This window comes from Temnothorax americanus, unplaced genomic scaffold, assembly GCF_048541705.1.
Source record: "Temnothorax americanus isolate GAGA-0224 unplaced genomic scaffold, ASM4854170v1 Scaffold1, whole genome shotgun sequence".
Classification (NCBI taxonomy): Eukaryota; Metazoa; Arthropoda; class Insecta; order Hymenoptera; family Formicidae; genus Temnothorax; species Temnothorax americanus.
The window spans coordinates 8656535-8683485 of record NW_027509230.1 but is presented as its reverse complement, the minus strand read 5'-3'; the positions used below and the strand labels follow the sequence as shown (position 1 = coordinate 8683485).

The 26951-nt window shown below is 38.8% G+C and overlaps 1 protein-coding gene across 3 annotated transcripts in view; it reads left to right on the top strand.

Moving 5' to 3' along the window:
- Dgk (diacyl glycerol kinase 1) overlaps positions 1-26951 on the top strand; it is an 88854-nt gene that overhangs the window by 54161 nt on the left and 7742 nt on the right. The window contains exons 2-9 of one of the 3 annotated variants that reach the window (XM_077426266.1): positions 14842-15022; positions 16432-16566; positions 16877-17090; positions 18617-18778; positions 23459-23581; positions 24445-24494; positions 26383-26457; positions 26673-26910. In XM_077426266.1, coding sequence (XP_077282392.1) covers positions 16880-17090; positions 18617-18778; positions 23459-23581; positions 24445-24494; positions 26383-26457; positions 26673-26910 — 859 coding nt within the window. In that variant the 5' untranslated portion in view covers positions 14842-15022; positions 16432-16566; positions 16877-16879. The remainder of the gene's footprint in view (positions 1-14841; positions 15023-16431; positions 16567-16876; positions 17091-18616; positions 18779-23458; positions 23582-24444; positions 24495-26382; positions 26458-26672; positions 26911-26951) is intronic. The other 2 variants (XM_077426170.1, XM_077426230.1) reach the window with 2 other exon arrangements.

The window sequence follows — 26951 nt, the reverse complement described above, 5'->3', positions numbered from 1 at the left end:
GTCTTATTAATTTTTTATAATTATTGATAGACAAATGCACATCCGGCACTGTAATTCAACGTAAATTTGACGGTATACCGCGACGCGTCAGCTGCCGAGAAACACGCTGTCCTATCTCTTTAAGAGAACTATTTATCGTAAAGCGAAATTTTTGCGCCGTCAAGCTCGCGCCATCGTTTTACGACGCCTCCGAAATATCGGACTCGTAAAATATCGCTGTCCAGATTTTTCCTCGGCCACTCGATCAAATCTATTATTCGCGATAACTTTTTAGAACCACCGAGCGAGCGTCCACCTGCCCGATCAAGAAAAGAGATTGCAGATTCAAGAAAAAAAATTTGTTCTTCAAGAGTTTGCCTCACACATGACATTCATACCGTTTTAAATTCGGTGTGAACCTGACAAAACGAGAAAAACGCGCATTTCCACCGACAGTGACAACCGACACCGAAACGTATCGCGAAGCGACGCGATGACGTCGCGATCGGCCGTGCTTTTTGCGCGAAGGCGATTAAAAATTCACGTCATCGTTCAGAGGCCACTCGCGATTATCGATCCCCCGCGGGGGGAGGCACTATAACATTTTAGAAGTGGAAAACGTGATAACGGATGGATATTACATTTTCTTCGGATCATTTCACGTTACCTTGTCGCGATTATAGGCGCCGATGCCAAGTTGTTCACGCTCGATGGAGCGCAGTATGCTCCGGTAAAGGCACCTCAAAACGCAAAAGCTAACCCGCCTCTCATCCGCCGGCTTCCACACTTGCAACTTATGCAAGGTCTCGAATATAAAACGAGCACGTCCCTCGTCTTCGCCGTAAGTGCGACTCTATATACATCTCCATATTGAATTATCGGGGTAGAGTCGCGAATGCAATTTCGTTCTGTTACGTTGCTGACGACAGAAAATTAGACTTCGTTTTTTCTATTTTTCAAGGAGCACAGCCCGAGTTTCTCTCTTTCTTTCTTTCTGCCACTATAGCCGCGGATGACTCTAGAATGTGCAAATAGATTTTTGTTTTCTTCTATATCGTCCTTTTCTCACCACAAGCGGAATATCCTCATATATATGCTCTCATTGTTCCGTCGGATTATGAAAAAAAATAGCGAACAAAGCGCTGAATAAAGTAGTCTTTTTAAAAACTAAATAAAACAACGGAGATTTTATTAAGATCTTTGTAAGTGTTGTGTTGAACGCGCATTGCTTTACTTTATTACTTTATTTAATTGCTAGGAAAATGAATGCGGTTAATGAATCTTACTTGATTACTCTTTAACGATACATAGATACAGAACAAGAACAATAAGAGACAGCCATATCCATATTAAATTGCATTTTTCGTGTATAATTAAACGATCAAATTTGCTTAGACACTACAAAGGGAGAGTACAAATAAAGCACTATGGTTTTTTTCATATGTAAAAAAAAAAGAGGTCATGTCAAGCTGGTGTACTGTGCCCTCCACTTAGCAGTATACATATTGCCCACTTTTTCGCATAGCATTCGCCTTTTGAGTGTTTCGCCGAAAGAGTGCACCGAGTGGTCACTCAAGCGGCGAAAATGACGCTTTTTCTCACAACTGGGCCGTAAACTATTTCATTAATTTGAAACAGGTGTTACCTTCGCGTTTCGCGCGAGAAGAACATTTTCCATTCGAGGTAATGCAAGAAATTAACGAAAGTTACTTGTAAAACATTATTTCCGAGAAACTTCTTGTTTTTAAGTATACACTTTTATAATGCACACCGGGCCATTACAAAATCATGTTTATGATGTTAGTTAATGGACAAAGTTCCTTGTACATGACCGCTAATTTGACCGTAAAGGCGAGATAATCCACAAGCACTGTTAGATATTGCACAACACTTTCGTACACGACACACGTCTGCCTCAGTGAGCCAGTAAGAACCAGAACAAGGGTAAAAGAATTCACGCGGTTGAATATAGAAAGTATAATGTCATACGCGATGAGTAAACCGAAGTTTATATTCCGATTCTTCCACTTGGCCTAGAAAGCTGGCAACGCGAGGAAGATTTACAAACCGTTCTTCCCGCATGCTTCGCTGAATATTGCTAGTCCTGTTGCAATCATCCGTATAAATCTCCACCAAATCGCTCCTTATCTACATAACGTAGTAGTGTACCTCAATATTTCTAATACGATCGGCGAAAGATTTACGAGTTTAGAATGGAAGAGCAATCGATCAAGGAAACGAATGTAGTTCAGCGAGAAGAAAACAACTCCAAAACATATTTCTTCAGTTCTTCAACAACTAGAAGAATATTATTAAACTTCTATATACCTATTATTATCACATCGAAAGTTCATGCACCTCACATATACGTATGCAGTTTTCTTAAATGTATTCAGCCTGGATTTTCAAAATAAATAGAAAGAAATTTATGTCTAATTGACAATGATAAACATGTTATTTTAAACATTTTTATAGAACTTGTTTTAAACTTGTTTCTTGTTACTGATGAGAGCATTCAGTTGCTGAGAAAATCGCATAATCCGAAAGCGGCGCAGTAACGAGCAGGCAATAAAGCGTTTCATATAGTTCATATAGTTCATAAAAACATGTATTGTTCTATTTTGCATGAGTGATTAGCTTCTTTTTGTATCAAATTACGTCTAGTTACGCTAAATCCCGTTCTCAGTGATTTTGTTATAAACCCGCAGGATTACGTCACGTCGCCGAGCGGAAAGATCGATTGACAGCAGCACCCCTATTATTTGCCGGTGTACCGATACAGTGGCTATCAATTCGGCGACAGTGTCGGCGGTGCCGAAGGATATATTGTAGCGTCAAAGGGATAAACGGCAGACGATGAAAATGTCGAGAGGCAAAGCGGTTACTCGTAAACATCGCGGTAATAAAGCACGCGGACGATAAAGAAAAACTTGTATCGCCGGGTGCACGAATGAGGTTTATCGCAGCGAGGGAGAATAAAAGAGAGAGAGATTGCTGTATAATTCACAACTCTTTCTCGGTAAATGTATCTACTACCGCGAACACTCGGAAAAGGGCAATTGCTGAGCTTGCAGAGAAAACCTCTCGCTTTGCCCACGCTCTGTTATTCAACGATGCATGGGAAGTTAACACTTACCGAATATTATACTCAGAGCGCAGTGATATTTGGAGGAGATTTAGACGTGTGGTTTCCAATCAAGAAATTCGTCAATAGTTCAGTTCAAACAATGGCCAGCTTTTTCAATAACAAAATTTGATTTTTGTCTTTCTCTTTCAGATTTTCCAAAGCTAACTAAGACGTCTAAAACGCGCCTATGAGAATTTTTTATCGTGTTCATTATTAAATAGTGCACGAAATAATTCTACGAGGTTATTACTATCGCGCGAAATTTTCAAAAATCTTCGCGTTAAAAAAAAAAACCGAGGTATATCATTTAGACCAAGCTTGAAAACAACATTTTATTTAACACGCGAGCTCGACCCTTAATTAAACAAACTCATCCTGAAGCAAATCGCCAACGTGCAATCGTGTTTTGTATAGTCACGCCACGTATTCGAGATCATAAATCATTCGGATGCAACCGTAATATCCTTGCGCGCTGCTCATACCGTAACGGTCATTATCCCAACGCGCAGCTGAAAACACGTAAAAACACGTAACAACTATATTACGTTCACGACGGTGAACCCTTGAAATCTATAAGACGACTGGCAGTCAACGTCGGCGAAACGCGGAGCAGCTGGGAGAGAGCTTGTAATCAGTGATGAAATTTCTCGCGTTCTCTTGGCAAGGGGAGCGGCATTTCTCGCTTGCCGAACGCGACGCGAACGCACCCATCTTCTCGAAACCGATGAAAGACATAATAAAGAAAGAACGATGCGCGAGAGGACGGAAAAGATAGAAAGGCAGAGACGAGGGAAAAAGGGAGAGGCGCACGCAAAGGCCGGAGGCTGCGTTTGCTGTTCGTCTTTTTGCGCGATGAAACTCCTCCCTCCTGTCTTCCCGTCGCAAGGAAATATTTGCCGTCTGCTCAGCTAGCCGCGTGCGCGCGCTTTTATTCCAAACGGAAGGTAGAAACGCTGCAAAATTAAAGCGGCACTCGAGGGCTGATCTGCCATTCCAATCCTTTTTCTTCATTACATTCCGGGCGATCCATCGTTTGTTCTTATTGCCGGACGGACGGGGAGACTGTAAAGGACCGACACCGATCGATTCGACTTGATCGGTATTAAACGAGGATGAAGCTGTCGCCTCCTTTTCATTCACTGTCTCTCGCCGCGTTTCCTACGTCTCCCGGTTTCAATGAAAAAACTATTTACCAGCTGAATAGATGGATTAACCCGACACTGTAAATCATATTATATACTTATTAATTCGAAATAAGATCTTCTGCACGTCGCGTGACAGTTTCCTTGCAAAGTATCATGAAAAATTTGTAAAACGTGCAAATTATTTATCCGGAGATGTGCTTCAAATCATACCATAAATTTTGAACAGCTTAAAAGTAACTTATAATAAGCAAAGAAACATCGCAAATCTATAAGATTGCAGTGGCGAAGCACACGAAAGTATCGTTGTACAACATTATTAGGTGTTACAATGTAAATTTAAATGGAACAAGCGTTTTGTCGGGATTGCATTTTCGCATAATACAAAGTTTCCATTTCATTCACAAAGCGGATAAGCGACAGAGAATGAAAAGAGACGCTACAAAAACGAAGAATACAGAAAGGCAAAGTTAAGCTGGGCTTCACTAGTAATCAGAGTTAATTTAATCCTTTTTCTACTATATAACGATCTTTCTCTCTTTCTTACGTTTCGGAAGAGACACGCGAGATTTGAGAAAATTTCTATTATTGATTCGTTATCATATTGCACATCACGACCTTTAAGTTGTTGGAACTAATCAGAATTATGAGGATTAAAAAATCTTTGTAATTCCGTCTTCGAGACAAAACAGGAATCTCTGTTGAATATTTTTGCTTTCCATGTATGTTTCGCATGGAATACAATTTTCTAAAATTCGCTGCGTGCATCACGCGGAAAGTATGACGTCATTGTATCCATGGAAACGAGAGAGGGAGACTTTGTCAATGACGTCACTACCTGCAGTTCAGTGCTTGCTCATGGGTAGCCGAGGTCGGTGCCCTCGGAATTGCATCTGGTGTGCATCTCTGATACGACGACGTCACTACCTCTTTAAAGTTACAACATTTACATCACCGCATCGACGAACTGTGCGTTTTTCCATGGCATGCAATTTTTTTGGCTCTGTCTATTCTAAACTACTCCCAACTTTTCCCAAAAAAACTTTTCACGATCGTAAATTTTTTTATCGCCACACGAAACTTTTATTCGTTAGAGAAAGAAATATATTCGCATATGTGGATCGTGAATTTTATTGTCAAAAAATGTGGGAAAAACCTTTATCCTTTCGATAAGGTTTAAAGATAAAAATTGGTTTTATTTTAGCGTATTTCTTATCAATCTGCTTTTACGATTCATACTCACATAACTCTTTCATGTAATATCGAGCGAAATGCACATGCATATGTGCACTGCAGAGCTATCAGGAAAAAACTGAATGGCGCACGTACACCGTTTGATAACGAATCTGAAAACCGATCTCACCATTTTCGAGACCGACATGAATTAATCCTCATTAAAAAAGGTCTTAAAACATTTTATAATTCTATCGAATTTATTGTACATCTGGCAAAAGGTTACAGAAAATATGTATAATTTATGATTTATCTCTTAAAAAAACATAAACGGTTTTACGGAAGTAATATAAACATGGATATTGCAAAATAATATATGAAACCGTGGGACATAATTCTCTATATGCATAGAAATAGAGATTCACAGTAAGCTCTGGAAAAACGAATTTTATGAATTTATGAATAAATATATTTTAAAAAGACGAACACCCGAAGTTAGAGGGAAACTTTTTAACAATTTTTATTATACGCAAACGCAACAGTTGTTTTAAAAAATCATAAAGATGTAATTAAAATTAAAATCTCTCTCTTGTAAATCTTAGAAATACTCGTAAAAAGAGTGAGTGAGAGAAGGAGAGAGAAATTGAAAAAGAAAATTATAAATACTATCTTGAGAAGATTACGGTAATAAAAGAAGCATCAAGTGCGATTTGTGCCAGTGCCCTGATATTTCCCGTGTATTTTCGTGACTATCTCGCTACTGTACATCCCATCTAGAATGGCAAGACTCATCCAATCCAGAGACAATCATGATACGTCGTTTATACCTTGATCTCTGGCGCGGGTGAACGAGCCGAAATAAAGTATATTGCCAGATAACACCACATGCAAATTATTTCTAAATTCCCTCATTTTTTGCTGACGACATTTTTGTAACCTTTATCCTTTTGCATAACCTTTATCTGCATCCAATTTAGATTTATCTATTTGGTGTCTGACTTATACCTTCATTAACTACTTGTAAGTAGCGTGCTGTATAAAAGAGACAAAATAGCTTCAATTAATTCCTACAAAGTCTTAAACGTATGCATTTTATCGTATGTCATATTATCGCGGACTCGTTAAAAAATATCTCTCATAAATATACACAAAAAAAATTGGCTTTCGTATAATAAAAGCGCGCTCGCTTTAACGATATACTGTATTTTTTACTCAACGCTATATTTACGAAACTTTCTCTGCCTTTTTTCCCGCGCAACCTCGGGAAAACCGTTCACGATCGGAATTTTTACTATTTTTGGATAATATGTCGTAGAAGGACATAATCTCCTTACAAGTTTATTATGCACGCGCGCACAGTTTATCATCTCGCCCGTGCCTCACACGCGTGCGAGAATGGTGCTCCTACGCACAAACAAACAACCGCATCAAGCGCGTATGGAATTGTATGACGACATAGTCGCCATTGCAGAAACAAACACAGCGGGCGGCTATTTCAGGAGTATCGGCCGGCCGGCGTATTGTATATTTAGATGATGTATACTCGCTTGTCATACTCACGGAATCGAGCGTATAATATTCACGCGTATATTGTTCCCTTTTGAGGTTACGCACTTCGGTACGAGTGTCGCTGAACTGTCCGATAAACCAGCGTGAATTGCATAAGAGAAAAACATGGTTTATTATATCCCTGCACCAAAGTACCCTAGTTATATTCGCTAGTAAACGCAACATTACGTAGGTGTATATGAATAAATATGAGACGTGGTTTAAATGACACAAGTCACAGTAGTACAGTTGACACAGACAGTATAGTTGATAACAAATTATATTTTTATCGCGTAAGCTTTATCATTTCACTGGACTTTTTCAGCGTTTCGCACAATTAATTCCTTCTACACAAATTAATTTATCTAAGGCTGAATAATTACTCGAAAAATGCCATATTATTCGTCGTAATTATTAGTGAATACTGCATGTAATAAGTCAAACACTAATGAACATTGTTCAGGAGATCATATAGTATTAGTTGTCTTAATAGTCTTTGAGTCTCATGTATATTCATGGTCTCTTTAAGAATTCTTTAAATGCCTGTGAGTGTAACTTGATTTATATACTACTTCAGCTTCAAGTAGCTTAAGTAAGAATTGGATCGTTGCCAAAATTTTACGCAGGAATTTGCAAGAGACTGTACTTGTTAATTCTGGAATTGTTCTACAAAGATGAGTGAATAGATAGTGTAGTCGAGATCCCGTTATGCGTTTAAGAAAAATTTCCAAGTAGCTGTTTAATTCAGGACAAAGAACGAGATGATAACGGTCTCTTGAATACAAATTTACATATCAATGTTAAAAGCGTTAACGTGAAGACGTCAAACTTGTAACGTTTGCTCTTCAAAAATCGCGTAAGATCAGTATCTGATTTTTTTTTCACGCAGCAATGTGTGCGCAGCAGTTCGAAATTCTCGAAAATACCGACACGCTATTCTTAGCGAACATTCATCGCGAATGGATTATTTAGTCTGGACAAAAGTGTGAAAAGAGTGAAACAATTACTCTCGTTATAATTCATTTCAGACAGGTGGTGACATAAATATGTCAAAGCCACTCTTTAAAAATGCATTCCTACACGCACATATAAATGCATTTACCGCAAATGCATAATTTTTTTAAATTCCGCGGTGCAGTAAATCGTCATCATTCTCACTTCATATTTAGCAGCGCAAACCGTATCTCAAGTTTAAATGTCGTTTTAGAACGTGCTACGTATATAACTTGTAAGTGTAAGCTGGAAATTCAATAGAAAAGGAAAATGTAACGGCGCGCCGGAACATTAATCTTTTGACTTCGAAGATTAAAATGTCGCGTTAGTTTGTTTTGTAACTGTTTTGTAACGATTACTCGAACAAATAACTATGAAGAATTTCATAATATTTCTCCCAATTTTTCGTTTTGCTCCACTTTCAACCGTTCGATCCGTGCGGAGTTTGTGGGAGGTATTGAGTTTAGCGGCAAGAAATTCAGTCTCTTTCTCTATCTTGGCGGAATTGTTCTTTAAAAGGACGACGTGTTACGCGTGTGCCATAGATAAAAAGCAGATAAAATGCATATTTCGTTAAGATTTTATGAGCAAGGAAAGGCTCGAATTTAAACTCAGCCGCGAGAGAAGCTTAACTCGCCATTCAACATAAATATTCTAACGTAATTTTCCGATAAACGAACGTGTAACGAACGTGGTAAGACCGCGTACTAAAAAATCAGGTCAAAAGCGCTTTACGGTATTTCCGTACAAAGTCAGCGCCACATATCCGTGTTAAAATGTTAAAAAATTAACCTCGACGATCCATCCGTCGCGTACATTTAAATCCAGTATGTAGATATTTTTGATGAAAATCAAAATTTTTCAGTAAAAGCAGCATTAATTCGTAGTAATATTTGAGATACATAACAAAAATTGAAGTTTTGCTTGATAATGCTTCACCTCCAGAGGTGCTAATAAGGACCAAATTAGGATTTTTATCTTAGGACAATCTTAAGACAAAAGGCAATAACAAAGAAGTTTAGCTCAGAAATATTCCGCACATTCCGTACAAAAGAATAAGTTGGTTTTAGTCGCAGCGGACAATATACGTTAGGAAAAGTCTGATTAAAAATGTACCCTGAGGAAATAAGAGTTAAATTCGCATTTAACATGGAGATAACAGGTCATTTAATCTCAAGTATATCTCAACTTCGTCAAATATACGAGAATTAACATCTCATTATGCATAGAGTGGGACGTTCAACACACAAATTCTTCGATTTACGTAATGAAAGTAGATAATGAAAACACGACGCGACGCACAAAATTGTTCCCGGTGAACGTATTATCTTCCCTTTCCCGACGGTGTGCTATGCAGAAATAAATGGTCTCAGCGGCAAGCGGCCGCAGTAACTGCCTTTACTTTGGACGAACTTGGACGAACTTTGGTTGCCCAGACATCGACGGACCAGAGCCGCCACAAAGGATTCGCATCGGCGTTTATATCAAATTGAATTAGGAAAACTGCTATCCGATATACTTCGACGATCACGCTCTATGGAATGCGACACTTGGACAACGTTATGAGCTTTGGCGCAAGACAATGACCCAGAGAAGCGGTCTCACACTATAATGGAACTTTATAGTTCCCAAGCGGGGCGCGAGGGATATAAATCTGGAATAGAACCAGGAGAGATAGCCCCCCCCCCTCTTTATGTAAAATGCTCTTGCGTGCAACGTCAAATCGAATTAGGAGAGATCAGAAAAGCGAGTAAACTTATAAGAACGAACGCGAATTGTGCAACGAGAAACAGACCCCGAGTTAAAGTTCGCTTTCAACTTAAGCAAAGACAATTGTTATGCTAATTAGTGATCATATACCGGGTACCTTGGAATATTGACTTTGCGCTACGCTGTTGAAATATCCGCATAGAACAACATTTGCTTGTATAGTCGTATCATTATTGGTTTGATTGTTGCTTCGAAGTTATCCGACTTGAAATAAGCTTATTGCAAGTTAACAATGCCTGTACTTAGAAAGGTAATACTTTATTTATGAAATTATTTAAGGCGAATATCAAGTTTAATCGGTCAATCGTAACTCGTAATCTTTTATAACTTCATCACCTTTTAAGACGTAATGTTTTCGCAGTGATAGTACATTAACAAAGTTAGGAAAGTTAGTATATCACTTTATCCGGCGATAACTTCCGAAAATACGATTGCCAGTTAAAGCTTATTCATTTCCTACACTCCTATTCGTAACCTCATAAGGTAAGGGGAGAAAGAAGAGGACGCGGACAAGTTATTAAACCACAAATATACGCTCGTTTTATAGCGAGCGTCATGACTTACCAGGGGAATGGCCGTTTATATGCGCGTAAAAGATGCCGCGTCTATACAAAGGAGGCGCGTAAAAAAATGTGTGTAATGTGATATATCCTGATCGCGAGGATTGTACAGGTGAGGGTGAGAAGTTTATTATGTTTGAGCAGGGTGTGGATCCCCCACCGTAAGAGCTTTTAATTGAAGCCACCCCGCCTCGAGAGCAGCCTTTGGGATCTTCTTATAACCCATAGGCACATACGGACAATTGAGCTATTCTTGATGCTTAAATTGTTTACACTGCGACCCGACCTCCTATCGAATGATCGCGATCACGGGTGTCGATGTCGGGTGTGTGTATATATATACGTTTCGCGCACCGGTCAAACTGCTCGTAAGTACCCTTCACGCGTGTAAGCTCGACCTGTCTCGAACGCGGACAACGATCAGCCGTTATAGATTCAATTCGCTTTAACTAGAAGTATCGAAAGGTACATATCCCGTACATCCGACGATAAACTTTATACGGCGCGGCGATAAAGGCGAAGGCGAGTCGAGTAAAGAATAATCGTAACTTCCTCGCATCGGTCCGGGGGATTACTTCGCTTGTAAAACTGCCCCTATCTCCAAGGAGGGTCATACTTAAGAGTCGCTGCTATTACGAGGCGCTCTAAATCTACCGTGTACATCGGATCGTTATTTGAAAAACTACGTCGCCCTGCCGCGCCGTAACGAGATAAGTTAAGTAATGAGACTTTAAAGATGTTGATACTTTCCGCGTGAAAGAATAACACCTGGAGAAGCGAATAACGGCATGATGATGGCAACGCGATACAACGCAGTAATGCGTGGCTATCACTTTTGACGCGAAGCCGAGATGCAAGCACAATCCGCGGCGTGCTTGCTGGATCGACGCGACTTGAAGGATGAAGTGAACAAGTGACGGGCTTTATAGGTGACGTGATACCGTCAGCTCGTGACACGACATGATGGTCTTGATCGCGCGGTCGGGGTCAATCGCTATTTTCGATCCGGGAAGAATGCGGTTGCGGATTCCGAAGCGCGCGGATTCCGCAACGAACAGCGTTTCGCGCGTTGTTGTTAGCGGGAGTGTTTATTTTTATTTTACACAGCCGCCCGGGTACACGTGAACCCGTCGATACTGTCGTGCGCTAAACGCGATCAAAGTTTACGCAAATGCCGTTTTATGAATTATTCATGTCAAGTCGATCGATGTTTCGCGGATGTGCCATGGATTCGAAAAATTACCGTGACGCCGATGAATAAACCGATACATGTTTTATATTATAAGCTCCGTTTCTGTCAATCATTAATTTTCAGACGAATACGGGGATAGTTTCTCTCGTAATGAAAATTTCATGAGATTTTCCCTCTCCTACTACTCGTACTGCAGTCATGATATCGAATATTTTAATAGCGGTAAACTTCAAACGGTAAAATCTTAACAACTCTTTATTGATTAAAACTATCACGTAAAATTAGTTGACTTACTCTCATTAAGGAGTCGATATGTTGTTGAAGTATACAAAAATATCTAAATCAATATTACCATCATATAAATTAGACAGGACAATTATCTCGAAAGTAAGAACTTATATTGCTTTTTTCGTTGAGGATTTCCAAATAATTTCAAGGGATTGTCGTCCGGGATCGAAATCTCAGAAAATGTGTCATTCTCGAAATGACACGTTTTCACTTAACTGAAAACACACATTTTACTCTCTCTCTCTCTCTCTCTCTCTCTCTCTCTCTCTCTCTCTCTCTCTCTCTCTCTCGCTCTCGCTCTCACCCTCTGCGACCTATTTTTCCAGTGGAGTTATATGACGCCATCACGGTGACATCACCGCCGCACTGACGTCACCACCACTCCCTTACGTGACCATTCAGGATGACCTCGTTTCTCTCCCTTCGAATTTCGCCCTCTCCGATTTCTCCCCACCCCAGCGGCTCTGTCCCTAGAGCTTAATGGCCACCTCCTGCGCCATTCATGTGAACATTTCCTCGCTTAGCAGATGTGTTTTATTTCATAAAACGGTTTATTCGGCGATCCGTGTAAACGCGCAATGCTTTCCACGACGCCCTCGACAGTACTCGACATAGCGTGGTTTCTTCAAAATTGATGAAAATTCTATTACTTGCATGCTTTTGTTATTATATCATCTTACATAATTATATTTGCAATTATGTGTAAGAAAGCGAATGTGTCATTAAAAATCTTGCAACTATCGATGTTATCGAAGTATCGTATAATTAATACGAAGAGAAATTTAGGTATATCTATTTCTCACGTTTGATAATAGAATTCTTAAGTTATCAAAATTGTATGCGATTGTACGCTGGAAAATTAAGTTTTAATTTCTATTTAATCAAATAGAGCATGTTTGAAAACTGTCACGATCTATATTCTGTATCCGGACCGTGTTAATATACTTTAGAATTTATTAAGCGAGTAATGTTATTTGAATTATGTATCAAATAAATGTGTATCAAATAAATGTAGCTTTATTTAAATCACTGAAAGCACGTATGAATTGCATTTGCGCGTCAGTATATTAACTTTCATTTCGGATTATGATTTTCAAAAGCTTTCGTTTCAAAAGTTCAAAATGAACCACTTGAAACGTATGCGCAGCGCGTGAATTATTGTAGTTGAACTGATTGAATATTTCGAATCAAGTGCCCGTAACAAGCTCACATATGGTTAAACCGCAAGATAAAAATATGAAGTTAGTTAGAAATATATCGTAGGCTGCTGAAGCTAAATCATTTTAGTTGCAGAATGTCGATAATAGAACACGTTCGACCACGTGCGCTATAGCTACGGGATTGATGCACAAAATAGGATTATGGCCAACAGACGCATGCACGTTAACGGCTCAGTAGTAAAACCAGATATTTCGCCGACGTAAGAAAATTACGTGAAAATTCAATAGAGATCAAGCAAAAATCTATTGTTGCTTTCGTATTTCTTTCGCCGATAAAAAAAATATCAAACCTCATTAAAAAAGAAAAGAACTACAGAGAATTATCAAGTTATTAACTGGAACTTTTAAAATTGTATTAAAAAATATGAAATAATAGAACGAATATATTCAGTGAGAGAAGTGAACAAAATTGTAAAATAATTATAATTACAATTATTATTTTATGAAATATTATACGAAAACATAGATCGTAATTATTCTATCTATATGATGTAATTTGTTACATTTTTGTCATATTTTACATTTTTTATTTAACGTAAAAATGCATCTAATAAAATTTAATAGATTAAAATAAGTTGGATTGAATATATAGATATGCTTATACAAGTTTTTTATTGCAAATGAGATAAAGCCATTTTTACTATTATTGATTGAACCATTGCGCGTATATATGTATAATAGCGTGAATTATATTCGCTACAAGAAACATGAAGTCTTTTCGAAGTTACTCGAGTCTACTTATAAAACTTAGGTTCAAAGTAAGGTCGAAGAAAATTTCCATTTAATTTACCGCACAATACCGCGAGAACTGCAATGATCTTGCAAATTAGAACGGAAGACTGACTTATCACGCGAAGCAAGATGTTCTTAATAATAACGGCAGCCTAATAATAACGGGTTCGCAGTTTCTCGATTACCATCAACTTGTCAATCGAAGAGAGGCAAGGAAGAACGTATCGAATCAAGAATTTTTATTTCGCCAGATAGAAAAAAAGATGGAAACAAAATATAATTTCATAATTCTTTTCAGCCTGCCGGATGTTCATGATGAAGTTTGTTTTACTTTACAACGACCTAGCACGAACCGCGCCCTTTGCAACCACTTTCTGCTTGCGACTTTATTGTTCATAGCGCAGGTTTAACGGAGCAAAAGAAGGTAAAAGGCGACGCCCTGCGTCCTTGGCTAGGAGTATCGATAAATGTCACAGTGGTTCTCTCAATCCTACTCAAATAAAACTCGAAACTAGGTTAACATTTCACAGAGCTCATCTTCAACGAAACTGTTGGTTTTTGGCTCGACTTTTAAGCACTCTAAAAAGTTGCGATTATACACTGTGGAATATGCATATACTTAAGATTCACGAGTTAAGTTGACCGATATTTTTACACTGACAAGCCGTTTCATTAAGTATTCATGATTTTAATATTTTGCGTGTTTAAACGGATTATTAGGGAGTTTTTGCAATACCGTCTTTCAGACACGGTAACCGTATCTGAAAGACGATATTGCAAAAACTCCCTATTGTTGAAAGAAAAAACGTTAATTTTGTAAAATTCACCATGAATAATAGATCGAACGCAATGCGACTCTCGTTGATCATTAATGCGAGCGGAAAATTGCTGATTAAGTCGCGCAGGCCGAAAAATAAGCTTCTTTTTTCCTACCTCTGTACTGAATCGTATATATTCTGCTATTCCTATCCCAACCGGATTCTACAAGGTGGAGCACAGCACCAAATAAATTTTTACCAGGGGCACTTGCCCGTGCTTGATAGACCCAATATCCATGTTAGATTCGGTCGAGCGAATGTAGGCCGTGCGTCTCCGAAATTGACCTTTTCTTTTTCAGTCAGCCTCAGAAAAGTTCACGCAAAGATCCACGCAAACTTCGGTTCCGATTGTGCGACGCCGTAACTCCGCCGCTTTTCTGTCTAATTTTCTACCCGGAGAGCGAACGTCATCCAGCTTAATTGGTTCCTGCTTTAATTAAAGTGAATGAACTGGCTGCGTGGAAATATTCCGGATTTTAGGTACACTTTTGACATTTGGTGACCGACATTTTATCGACTCCGGTACAATGTAACTTTGTTTATGCTGCAATTTAGTTCTCCACTTTGACGCACTGTGCACATTTACAGAATATATGCAGCTGACTACATTGTAAATATTTGTAAATTTGTTTTCTGACTAGTTCATTATCTATAATGATCCACGTGTGTAATGAGTATAAAGTCAACAGTATAAATTCGCATTTTTATACATACTTCACGTTTAATTATTTTGGGTCATTGAACAATTGCGTTATACGTTTATTCAATCACAATCGATTTTATAGACAGCGATGGTTACATAAAGATAAAGATAATTGATTTGCTTTCTGTCCAATAAATACATTCGATAGACTTTTTGTTTAGTAAAATGGACGTTGTTTAAATTCAAGATTTTATCATTGCTTTTCTTTCACGAGACGCGCACTATATTCTCAAAAGAAATACTCAATAATCATTTTTTATATAAAGTAATTTATTCAATCGTTTCATCATTATTTAACCTCTGCAGCTATAAACTTTTTAAAACATTTTATTTTTTGTTAAAGATTCAATTTCATTCTTTTAATAATTGCTATAGCAGCAGCAGTACGCAGCATTGCAATTGTATGCAACTTTCCGTTTCGACGAATGCATTTGGGGAACGTTAGTGCCATTAGGAAAACTTGGGATAGATAGTTTCGTGGAAAGACTTCTCTTTCGGAAGACATGGCCTAAGCGCGCGCAGTTTCCGTGAAACGAATTCCGTGAATAGCAATCAACGGATGAGCACAGTTAATTGCATTAAATACTATCGATCCAGAACGTGGCGGAATCCAAACACGCCTCGCCGGGTGTAATTGTAATCAGTCAATTTGCGAAATGCGCACTTTGCGGGATCCATTGTATCGGCAGAAGCGTCACGTTTCGTTGGGCTTTAATCTTCCGTCGAATGAAATTCATTTGGATCGAATAGAATCGAAATGAATACGAGAAGCAGAGGCTTACGTATATCGGATTAATTAACGACGAATTTTTTTACGGTAATCGTGACGGAAATACTTTTAACTGTAACTATCGATTATAAAAAGGAAACACGATATAGAAATTCGATCGTCAACTCGTTTAATTTTTGATCCACCTACTTTAAGTTATTACTATATTAGCTTAAATATATATGTACACATATGCACAATTAAAAATATAGCAAGTTTTGCTTTAATCATAAATCTCAGTGATAATATATATATATATATATATATATATATATATATATATATATCATCATCAAAATAGACAAGAGTCAAGATAACACTTCATAGAAATTAAATTATTACTTTAATCTGTTGTTAAAATCCTCCTATTTTGTAAAGACATTCCAGTAAATAGCGTTATCTTTTCGGCTGTTTCAGGACATCGATTACGAGGGTTTCCGCAAATTCCTGAATTCGTATCTGGAGATCGATACACCGGATGAATTATGCCGACATCTATTCCTTTCATTCGTCAGGAAGGGCTCGCGCGGAGTGGACGGCAAAGCCTTCAAAGTACGTATCGCATGTTCAAATTAATAAAGGTTGCTGATATTGCTGTCGCTGCGAGTAAGATAGCCGTGAGCGCAAATTGGCCGCAAAGAAAAGGGGAAAAATAATAAAAAGACGCACACGAAGTAGTATTACACCGACCCAAGACGCGTATTCTAGTCGCAATAGTATCGCACGTTGGGGACACAAAAGCGTGTCGCGTCATGCGAGCGCGCTTGCGGCATAAAAAAACGACAATAAGAGATACTCATAAACTAGATGCTCGTGCCGGGAATTAAAAGCTCGCGTATTATCCACGTTTGTTGGCTCCCAGGAGATGGCCGTGCTAACCTCGACAACCGCCTGCGCCGCAATTACATCGCACACGACTTCCAGCAGTAACGTTAATAGCACCGGCGTACCAGGCGGAACTTCCACGGAGAGTCATGTTGGATCCTCGTTGGCCGACAAAATTCACGGAATTACGGAAAAATTGCAGGCGCTGGGCCATCACAAAACGGAAAGCGAAGCCTCGAGGACGCGAACGGGTAAAGTATTATACTCCGCAATTAAGTTTACTGACAGCTCATTATCTCGTGATAGTTAAATTATTAGTTCATTATATCCGTTAATGTGAAATATAGGTATATAACGTAAACTCTTCGCATCTTTTTAAAGGGTAACATGGAAAAATAAGCTATATCATTTTGCTATATATTTTACTGGGATATATGTGATCTACTTTCAAAAATCTTCCTGTAATCTTGACAAAAATTAAATTTAATATCAAATTATTTTAATTATTTTAATAAAATTATTTTAATATCAAACAGAATAATAAATTATTTCTTTCGCCAGTATAGAATAACAATTCAAGTAATTTCTATAAATCGACCGTGACTGGCAATATATAACGTCTTTCCGATATGAACATTGAAAAAACTGTGAGCCAACCGGGGGTAATATTTTTCGCAATAAAAATTTAAAACTATTTAATTTAGAAATTACATCAACTGACCAAAACCCATGGTCGAAAATCCGAAAAAAGTGCTGTGTGAATTCGACAAACCAAGTTGGCTCACATTTTCTTCAATGTTCATATCGGAAAGACGTTATATATTGCCAGTCACGATCGTTTTAAAGAAATTACTTGAATTTTAATATCATTTTAATCCTATAAACCGTATTTTTTATGACCCAAATTGTAAGTTATATTGCAACGATACTTAAATATCGTAACGATGCGCTGTCGAAGAACTAACCAATACAAAATGTGATCTTTATATCAATACTATTTTTAATGCGAATATTTTTCTTCCCGATTTGTGCTCGCTGCGCTCGAGCCTTCCGTTTCTCAGGCTGTATTTTTACGGTAAACGAATACCCTTGCGATTGGACAAAATAGGTCAGCAGCAGGCAAAAGGGAAATGACAATTCCGATGGTTGGAATTTTTTTACCCTGCATCACACATATCGGTGAATGCTATTGTTCGATTCGAAATGGCGGACGAATAACAATCGATCCGATCCAAAGGAGCCTTTGAACGAAGGCTCTTTTAAGCGCTGACGGCATCACCGTTCGTTAAAATAAATTAGCTCTAACTGTAAATATCGACTCATGATTCTTTAACGAGTTGATTTATAGAGACATTATGAAAACATACATGGTAAAATCTCTCGTGCGTATATTTTTAATTCCTAAATATAACATTGTAGACGATAGTATTTATCAGGAAAAGACGGAACAAGATGGGAAAAAATTTTTACTCATTTTTGCTCAAAAATAGAGTAACCCTTGCACGCAATCTGTCTTCTGTCCTTATTGGAAATAAAATGCGAGAGATCTGGGACACCCCCTGTGTAAACAGATGTGTTTCTCAGAAGACACGAAATATAGCCCCCCCTCCCCCCAAGAACATTAGATGTTCTGACTATCGGGTAATGAATATTTAGCCAATGAATCTTTCAAGAAGACGCCGCGCGTTCCTCATAGAAAAGCAAAATCAACTTGCAGAGCCAATCGATCATGTTGTTTGTTTTTCTTGTGTTTCACGCAACCACATGGACGATTCAGGAAGCGTGCATCCGATGTTAATGGTCACCCATACGTCGTACAGCTGTCACGACGTGCTAGAGAAGAAGAGCACGGACAGCAGTCCAAGTCAAAGCCAAATGTCGCGTAATTCATCCAGGAAGTCGAACAATTCCCTCCTTGTCAACAACGGGAAATTGGAAGGTAGGGGCAATCGCCTGAATCCAATACATACGGTACATTGAGCGCAATACTATTCGCAAACACGAAATCCTCTGTATTTCACCAGAGATTATTGCAGGATATAGATTTCCGCTCGGATTTGCGCGCTCTTTCCCGGTCGTAGCGCGTTAATCTTTCCGCTATATTTTTCATCCATCCTGCCTTCGTCAACTCGGGAAATTATTCCTCACTAAATTAACTAATTTCAATACACGCGCGCACGCGATTCCTTTTGACGCGAGCCTCCGTTTTCTATATTCCTCGGATATAATCCCCATCTGCTTTCTCTCTCTCTCTCTCTCTCCTCTCTTTTCAGTCCAGATACTTGAAGCTTACGCTCATAGAAGCTCTCGATAAAGAATCGGTTCTTCGTGATCGAGAGCTCCTTCTCGAGGCACATCCTACATTAAAGTTCCTCAGAGCAGCTGTGTACGGCTTCACGTGGGGATTATGCGGGATTAAAGGATGCTAGATCGTGCCGCTCAAACGATTTCTCTTCCGGTGTACGTGAGCTCGCGTATCCGTGAAATTCGGTACACGACGCAGAATTCATTTCTGTCGGAGAGATCGCGCCGTAGCGGTATGACAAAGGGTCCATTTCAGTCGCCATCGATCTTACGGTGGCGCGTACTCTCTGTCCCCCCCCTTTCTCTCTCTCTCTTTCTCTCTTTTTCTCTCTCTCTCCCAAACAAAACCTGAGATCGTAAATGCTGTGATGAATTACGGCTCGAAGGGACGTGACATCTCTTTCAGAAGTGTACTTCACCACATCGGAGCGACAGTCAACGTAATCGAAAAAAATAGCGACCGCAATACCGTGCGGATATATATACCGCCCTTTACATCGCTTTTACGATATCGACGTAACCATCTCTTTGCTTCATTAAGTATGTCGCTTCCGCGAGTTTTGTCACGACGTTTCGCGTTATTTTTATCCACGCAAAGCACATCTCATATACTTCACTCGATTCCATCACTTAGAAATATTCATATCGCTGAAAAAGTTATCGTTCGATGATTAATCTGATTAAAGCTCTCCACTGAGCTGAAACTCGATAGCTTCGTTGGTCGAGAAGGCTCAAGATCAAGGAGTGATTAGTTCCGTCAATTTCCCAACGCGCGCGACACGTTTAAAAAGTAATCGATTCAAATTACACGGGCGAGACGTCAACACACGGTGTGTTTATGTCTGCTCTAAATGAAGACGCGCCGGTAAGTGACGGAAATAATCATGCTTACATTATGGATTTTAAGGGAAATATTTATTCACGTCTGCGGCGATCGTGCCATCGATCGCGCCCGTAAACTTTGCGCGCGTCTCACCGGAGGATACAGGAAATGGATATCGCTGTCTTAAATTCTGGTTTTACACGACAATCCGCGCGTACGCCGAGAAACGAAAGACGAGTCTGATCTTCACGAAATGTCATGACGTACCGGGGACTGTATACGCGATTGAGAAAACTCGGTCCGGTTCTATTTCCAGGTCTGTTTGAAGAACGGGTCTGATCTTATCGTCTTTTCGAGAAACACGTGCTCTTCCGCGTCGGGATACATCGTCGGAGATGATGAAATCCCGAGTTAAAGCCTTTTGCACGCGTGCGCGCGCGCGCCTCTTGGTACACGTGGCTCGTGAAAAATGCAAGGAAAACATCAAATATGATCCGAAAATACATATAGAGAGTGTATGACGAATGTCCCGATAGCGCTAGGCTGCCCTCGAGGCATTTTGAAATTGTTGCCGAGCTGGAGCTAAGCCGCGTCTCAGACTCGATCTCGTCTTTTATGAATCAGAAGATGAATAGTCGCCTCCAGGTGCACGCTTCGTAATAAAAAGGGTCGTAAAATACATCATGTGAAAAACATATGAAGAGGACAGGAATAGAAAGCGGAAAAATTGCTTCGGCCTATATAGAAATTCGATTCGTTCGAATACATTAGTGATGAAATTCAACGATTTCATTAATATCCAGCGATAAGATCTTATAAAACCAACTTAGCTACATCTTCTATATATATTTTTGTAATAGTTTCGATATTCTGTATTTTCGGTCCGATATTTCTCTATGAACCAACCATTTATGCCATTTCAAATGTGGAAAACACAAAAAAATGCCGCTACAGATGGAACAGACCTAATGTAATTTCGTGTTTCCTTATAATTAATTAACTCCTAATCTACTATCGTATCGATCCCGAATAGCACAGAGTGCAGGGACTGGGACAGCGCGCGCTTCGAATTATTCGCGTGGCATACAGACGAGTTTGCGTAGCGCATGCACACACATGCCAGTGTCACCGAAATAGCTGTACCACCGGTATCATCCGGTATAAATGACGTCACGAGTGTGCGAGAGAATGATACCAGGTTCTTGGGACCACGTCTCAGTGACTCTTGAGTCGCAGCCGAAGCAACAAGTGCTAAATTATTAATCGCACGTTAATATTATATCAAACGCGTTATTCGACAATCGGATTAGTCTCATTATCCGATTCTGGTTAAACGTCGCGATACAAAGGGATTAAATAATTCAGTATATAAGAACAGTCTCCCCTTTTTCGTCGTTCTTAATAGTGGGAAATGGTCCAATTACCAAATGTGTCGGGAGTGAAGCTGAAGGAAGGTGAGATGAAGTTTTCTAATCCTCGAAGATTCGAAATGTAAAATACTGGAATATCACTAAGTGCTCGAAAGAAAATTTCTGCGATTGTATATACGTACAATCAACATTTACAGATTCTTTTTTAATTCACGATATGTGGCAAATACGCCAACCCATTTACGTGAAATCAACTGAACCACATAATCCATGCTGCAGCCCGCAAATAATAATTAAGAGTTCAATTTACTGAAGTCACTTATATTACTCGTGATTATCGTAGATTTTTATTAAAACGGAAGGAAGGCCGAATGGTAACTATTATTGTATGGTTATGAAATTACGTCCCATATAAACTTTGATAAATTGTCCACGTTGAGAGAAAAAAATAACGCGAGAAAAAAGTATTCGGACTGCTCGAAGTACAGCTAATATGAATGTTACTAGGCAATAAAAAATAATTTAGTAGATTTATTCAAAGATTCAAAGCTTCCGCAACACCGAATGTCACGATGATTAATCGTCATGTACGCAATCGATCAGAACGTCACCGTTCTCGTTACCGAACGATTTTTTTTTTTTTTCCAAGTGTCGTTACCAACGTTTTTTCGCGATTTTCAAGCGAAAATTTATTCCAAGTGAAATAAATTGGATTGTCCGAGCATAAAAAAAAAGTATACGATCCCGCGTGGATAAAACGCGTGACTGCATGTGTTGGCGCGACGCATCGTCTCGCGCGAAAATTTATTTTTAACTTATTCATCGTCATGCAAAATTATTCTTGCGAGACGCGCGATATCGTCCAAAAATAAGAGCAGAGAAATCGAATTATCGGAGGGAGAAGGTCGTATGCTAATTCTTCTATTAATGGAAAATACATAATTATATATTCATGGAACGTATTCGGAGTTATAAATCTTTTAAGACAAGATTATATATGTGCCTTTCTATATAAACAATACGGATCTCTAATAAATTGTATTTCAACGATGAAACTGATGCTAAATTAATTATTATCGAATCAGTATTATAACAATTATAGGGTTTCAAAAGCGGTGTGATATCAATGAGTGTATTTCTTCATACGGTGGAAACGCAGAATATACTTTCTATCAACCTTCTATTGTTACTTTTCCATTTCATCGCGCAGCAAGAGATCGCTTTGGCGTGTTTTTGTTTTTTTTTTTATTCGAATTTGTCAATATTAATTTCAGTCTACCTACAATTCGAATTTCGAAATCGTGACAGCAAGAATAAATTTTATATCAACGACAATCCAATCGATGTATAGAGCCGCGTTGATTCATGCAGAAGTACACGGCGGTTCGGATATAAATAGGCGAGCCAGAAATACGGGCTAGACGTCGTCGACCTGTCTCGAGCCGTTGCTAAATTCTAACAATCTATTATGACAAATCCAATTCATCGTTTATACATATTGACAATCGCGCAGTCTCGGTCGAAGCAACAGGTCCTTTAGACTTTTAGACACAATTAATCAAGTCCGCGTATGGTATACGTTTATCTAAAAATACGGCTCGATCGTCCTGCCAAAATTGCATCGTCGAATTTTCCGTTCACTTTAACGGCCGAATGCATCGTGATATTTCCACGAAATATGGGACAGATCCATCATATTGTAAGTCTGGCGATTCTCACTTTTGCCCGACATCCAGATGATACTTTAGCAGCGACTTTTACACGAAGTACGACGTGAAGGGAAATCCCGGTGAAAAATCAGTTTAACTGCTTTGGAACGAAAACGGCAGTTATGATAATTTCTTGCGGTTTGAGATCGCGTCGTTAATATTTGAAAAATACAATTAGGATTTTGCTGTAAATTAATACTGTTATTAACACAAATATAATATTATCTGATATTTAATGTATACATATTAAAATAATGCAATCTAAAATATTTATTTATAAAATTATGAGTTATTATGATTGTATAGAAACCCGAGTTATTTCATACATAATATTGCATTAATCACATTTATCGGACACTAATTGCGGGTTATTTAATATGAGATCAAATTGAAAATAAATTTCTGTTTTCCAGAGATGAGGCATCTTGTCAGAAAGCAAAGCACAATAGATGTCCAGTCCGTTAAAGTCAGCCTCAAAGACATCGTTTGTTATCTCTCCCTCTTAGAAGCCGGCAGACCGGAGGATAAACTGGAATGTAAGTAATTGCCACAAAACAACAATTATCTCTCGGAATTGGCGAAACTCCCCGTCAGCTTTCATGCCGAATAATTCGTTAGCGGGATGATCGACGATGCTTTGAAACAGACCCAACGGCGTTGTTTTCTGTAGCCGGAATGATGCTATTACGATTACACGGTTGTTTCCTGTATAATCAAAAAATATGCCCGCGCATAAATCACGACGGCATCCCGTTCGTTTTTAGGAGAACGTTATCAGAGCGATATTTCACGTGCGTGCGCACATTAAATAGTGAAAAATTGTTTCGCGGAGTATATACTTATATTGTATGTACATATTTATATTGTATATGTATATATAGTCGTGAATATCTCCAGGCTGAAAGCCTTCAGACTAATCTTCCCCCAAAATTACACGCTTGCTTTTCGGCGTAGAGTTTATTAAATTTTTTCACATGCGTGCCTCCTTTGAAAAAGATTTCAAGGTATTTCCGCAAAAAGATAAAAAGATAATGAGAGATGTCATTTAGGATATATTGAAAAATGTTAAAATAACGAGAGTTAATTGAAGAAACCGAATCTTATCTATGTAAATACGTTCTTTGATCTGTGTGATTTGAAATTTTGGAAGAATGCAATTATGTTAATTAATCGAATATTTTGTCCTCGGCGAGAAATTGAGGCAATAAGAAAAAAAAAGGAACGAGAATAATGACAGCTATAGGTATAGAATTTACGAGGAAACTCGCGTGTCGGCCGACAGTCATTCTCGATTTTCTGCTACCGTTGTTACAAGTCCATTCCGTCTGGACTTGTAGTGCAGCTGCAACTTGTTGCGCGGCAATTTCAGTTTGCGTTAACTCGATAATCTTTTTTTCAGTCATGTTCCGGCTGTACGATACGGATGGGAACGGCGTTCTTGATACGAACGTGAGTAAAGAATTATCCTCGTCAATTAACGCGGATATATAATCACGCAAGCAGCGACACGTGCGAGATCTGTCTTACAATGTCGTTTTTACTAGGCGTAAATGTCGTTAATTATCATTATCACATATGGTCATATGTGTGTATTACGGCTACATTACGATTACAATGCATTTCTATATGTAAATAAGATGGGAACCAAATAAATGCCGTGTCGTGTGCGCGATGTTAAAATAATCACTTTGAGCGACAGCTAAGTGAAAACGCGACAATAAGTACCGTCGCTTACAATTAGCTGAAAAATAATTCTAATTCTAATTTACGCCGGCGAAACTGACTTTTTCTCCAACGAAAATAGATTGACCTTTGCTGCTTAAGTAACAACGGCGGTATAGAATAGCTCCGGCTGATAATAATAGAAGAGATAAATACGTTTGTTCCATATACTGTTGGCCGCACCCATAACAGGCACGTCAATTGACATGTACCCCCGTGCGATCCGTTACAACGTGAATTACATGGAACGAGTGTAATTTCCGGTGCTTCGGTGACGCGCATCATTGACCTCTTTGCAATTGAAAGCCCGGAAAGCAGTATCAGTTGGCTAATGCATTATTATTATTATACGTGAAAACAGTCCATTTTATATCAGTACTGCTTGATTATATGCGCTCATCGTGCGTCATCAATAACGTCATACATAATAATACTTTTTAATCTTTTCTACGAATAGTGGAGCATTAATAAACGTTATCATTATATTAATTATTATTCTAAGAATGCAGTTAAAAGTCTTTCAACATTTAAATCTTAAATAATTATAAGAAGCGTCTACTTTTGTCCGATAGAATTTTCGCGGAGAACTCGTTTCGCGTTTATTGATTTCAAAATACCGCGATAGCCATAGTTTCGAAAGACAAAATAAGCGTTTTTACATTCAAAATTGTTTATGGCGTCAGGTGTTCAATGCACTTTGTTATTCGGCAGCGAGGCGTTGGAGATACGCGTGCATATATTGATGCATATATATATATATATATATGTATAGAACGGAGGCGCAATTTATGCGTTGACATGAAATTACGGGCAAGAAGGATGCCGGGAAAACGACGATCGCCCGCATAATGAGTTCCACGTTGAATAAATCATTGATATCGCGGTGTACAAATTGTGTGGCACGACGATAAATATTCACGTTGCCGATAGCGGAACCGCGCGGGTAAAACAGATGGAAATGAAAATGCGGCGGAGACGCTGCTCACTCGTTCGCATCTATTAAGTTAGAGCAAATAAACGGCCGAAGAAGATGCGAGCTTTTAATGAAAAATGTATTAGGGTCATACGTATGCGTGAAAATCGATATACATCCTCTTCTAAAAAGGGCATGTCATAGGTATTGTTGTCACTTTTCCGCGATGCCGATTGGTTCTCTTATTGCTGCGCTTACTTCATTTGCAGCTGTCATTGTATATTTTGACAGTTGCATGTGTGTATCAAGGGTTAATAGTGTAATAGTAATAGCATAATGTTAAAGCTAAATAGCGCGCGCGAAGCGCGCGTCTGTAGTGTCTAGTATGTATATAAAAAGGATATATTCGACATATATGGGCCGATTTCACAGTCTCCGATTAACTTGATCCTCCGATTAAACTCACACTCTTCGTCTTTTTCTAGGGGGACAGTTGGAAAGAGATGCAGAGTGAGTTTAATCGGAAGATCACGTTAATCGGAGACTGTGAAATATGCGGCTGTATATATGCGAAATTTCAAAGAGCGAACGATCAATATCTTGATATATTATGCGGTTTGATAGATTAATAGATTAATAAAGCGGTACGCGATCAACAGTTTTTTTATCGGTGTTACTAATGTTATTATCATGTGTATCCAGGAGATGGACTGCATCGTAAATCAAATGATGAACGTTGCGGAGTATCTTGGCTGGGATGTCTCAGAGCTGAAACCGGTAGGTATAGGAATGGTGTGCTTTTAGCAGACTCGGATTTTGGGGACTGGACGATCGTCTTTCTGTTACAATTCGATTAGCAGTTTTTCTCTATATATTTGAAGAAAATATTAAAGAAAATCTAAGAAATAGAAATTGAAAGAAAATTTCGAAGCTAGCTGGCAATTGGAATACGAGACGAATACGAGTAAAAAGTATATATAATTTCGTTTTAGATTCTGCAAGATATGATGATAGAAATTGACTACGACGCAGATGGTACAGTGTCGCTGGAAGAATGGAAGAGAGGTGGCCTCACGACAATACCCCTGCTGGTTCTTCTGGGTCTGGATTCCAACGTGAAGGAAGATGGGAACCATCTGTGGAGGCTAAAACATTTCAGCAAACCCGCGTACTGCAATCTCTGTCTAAATATGTTGGTTGGCCTCGGCAAGAAAGGGCTTTGTTGCGTCTGTGAGTAAGAAATCCTTGATATTGCTACCTCCATCTCGCGA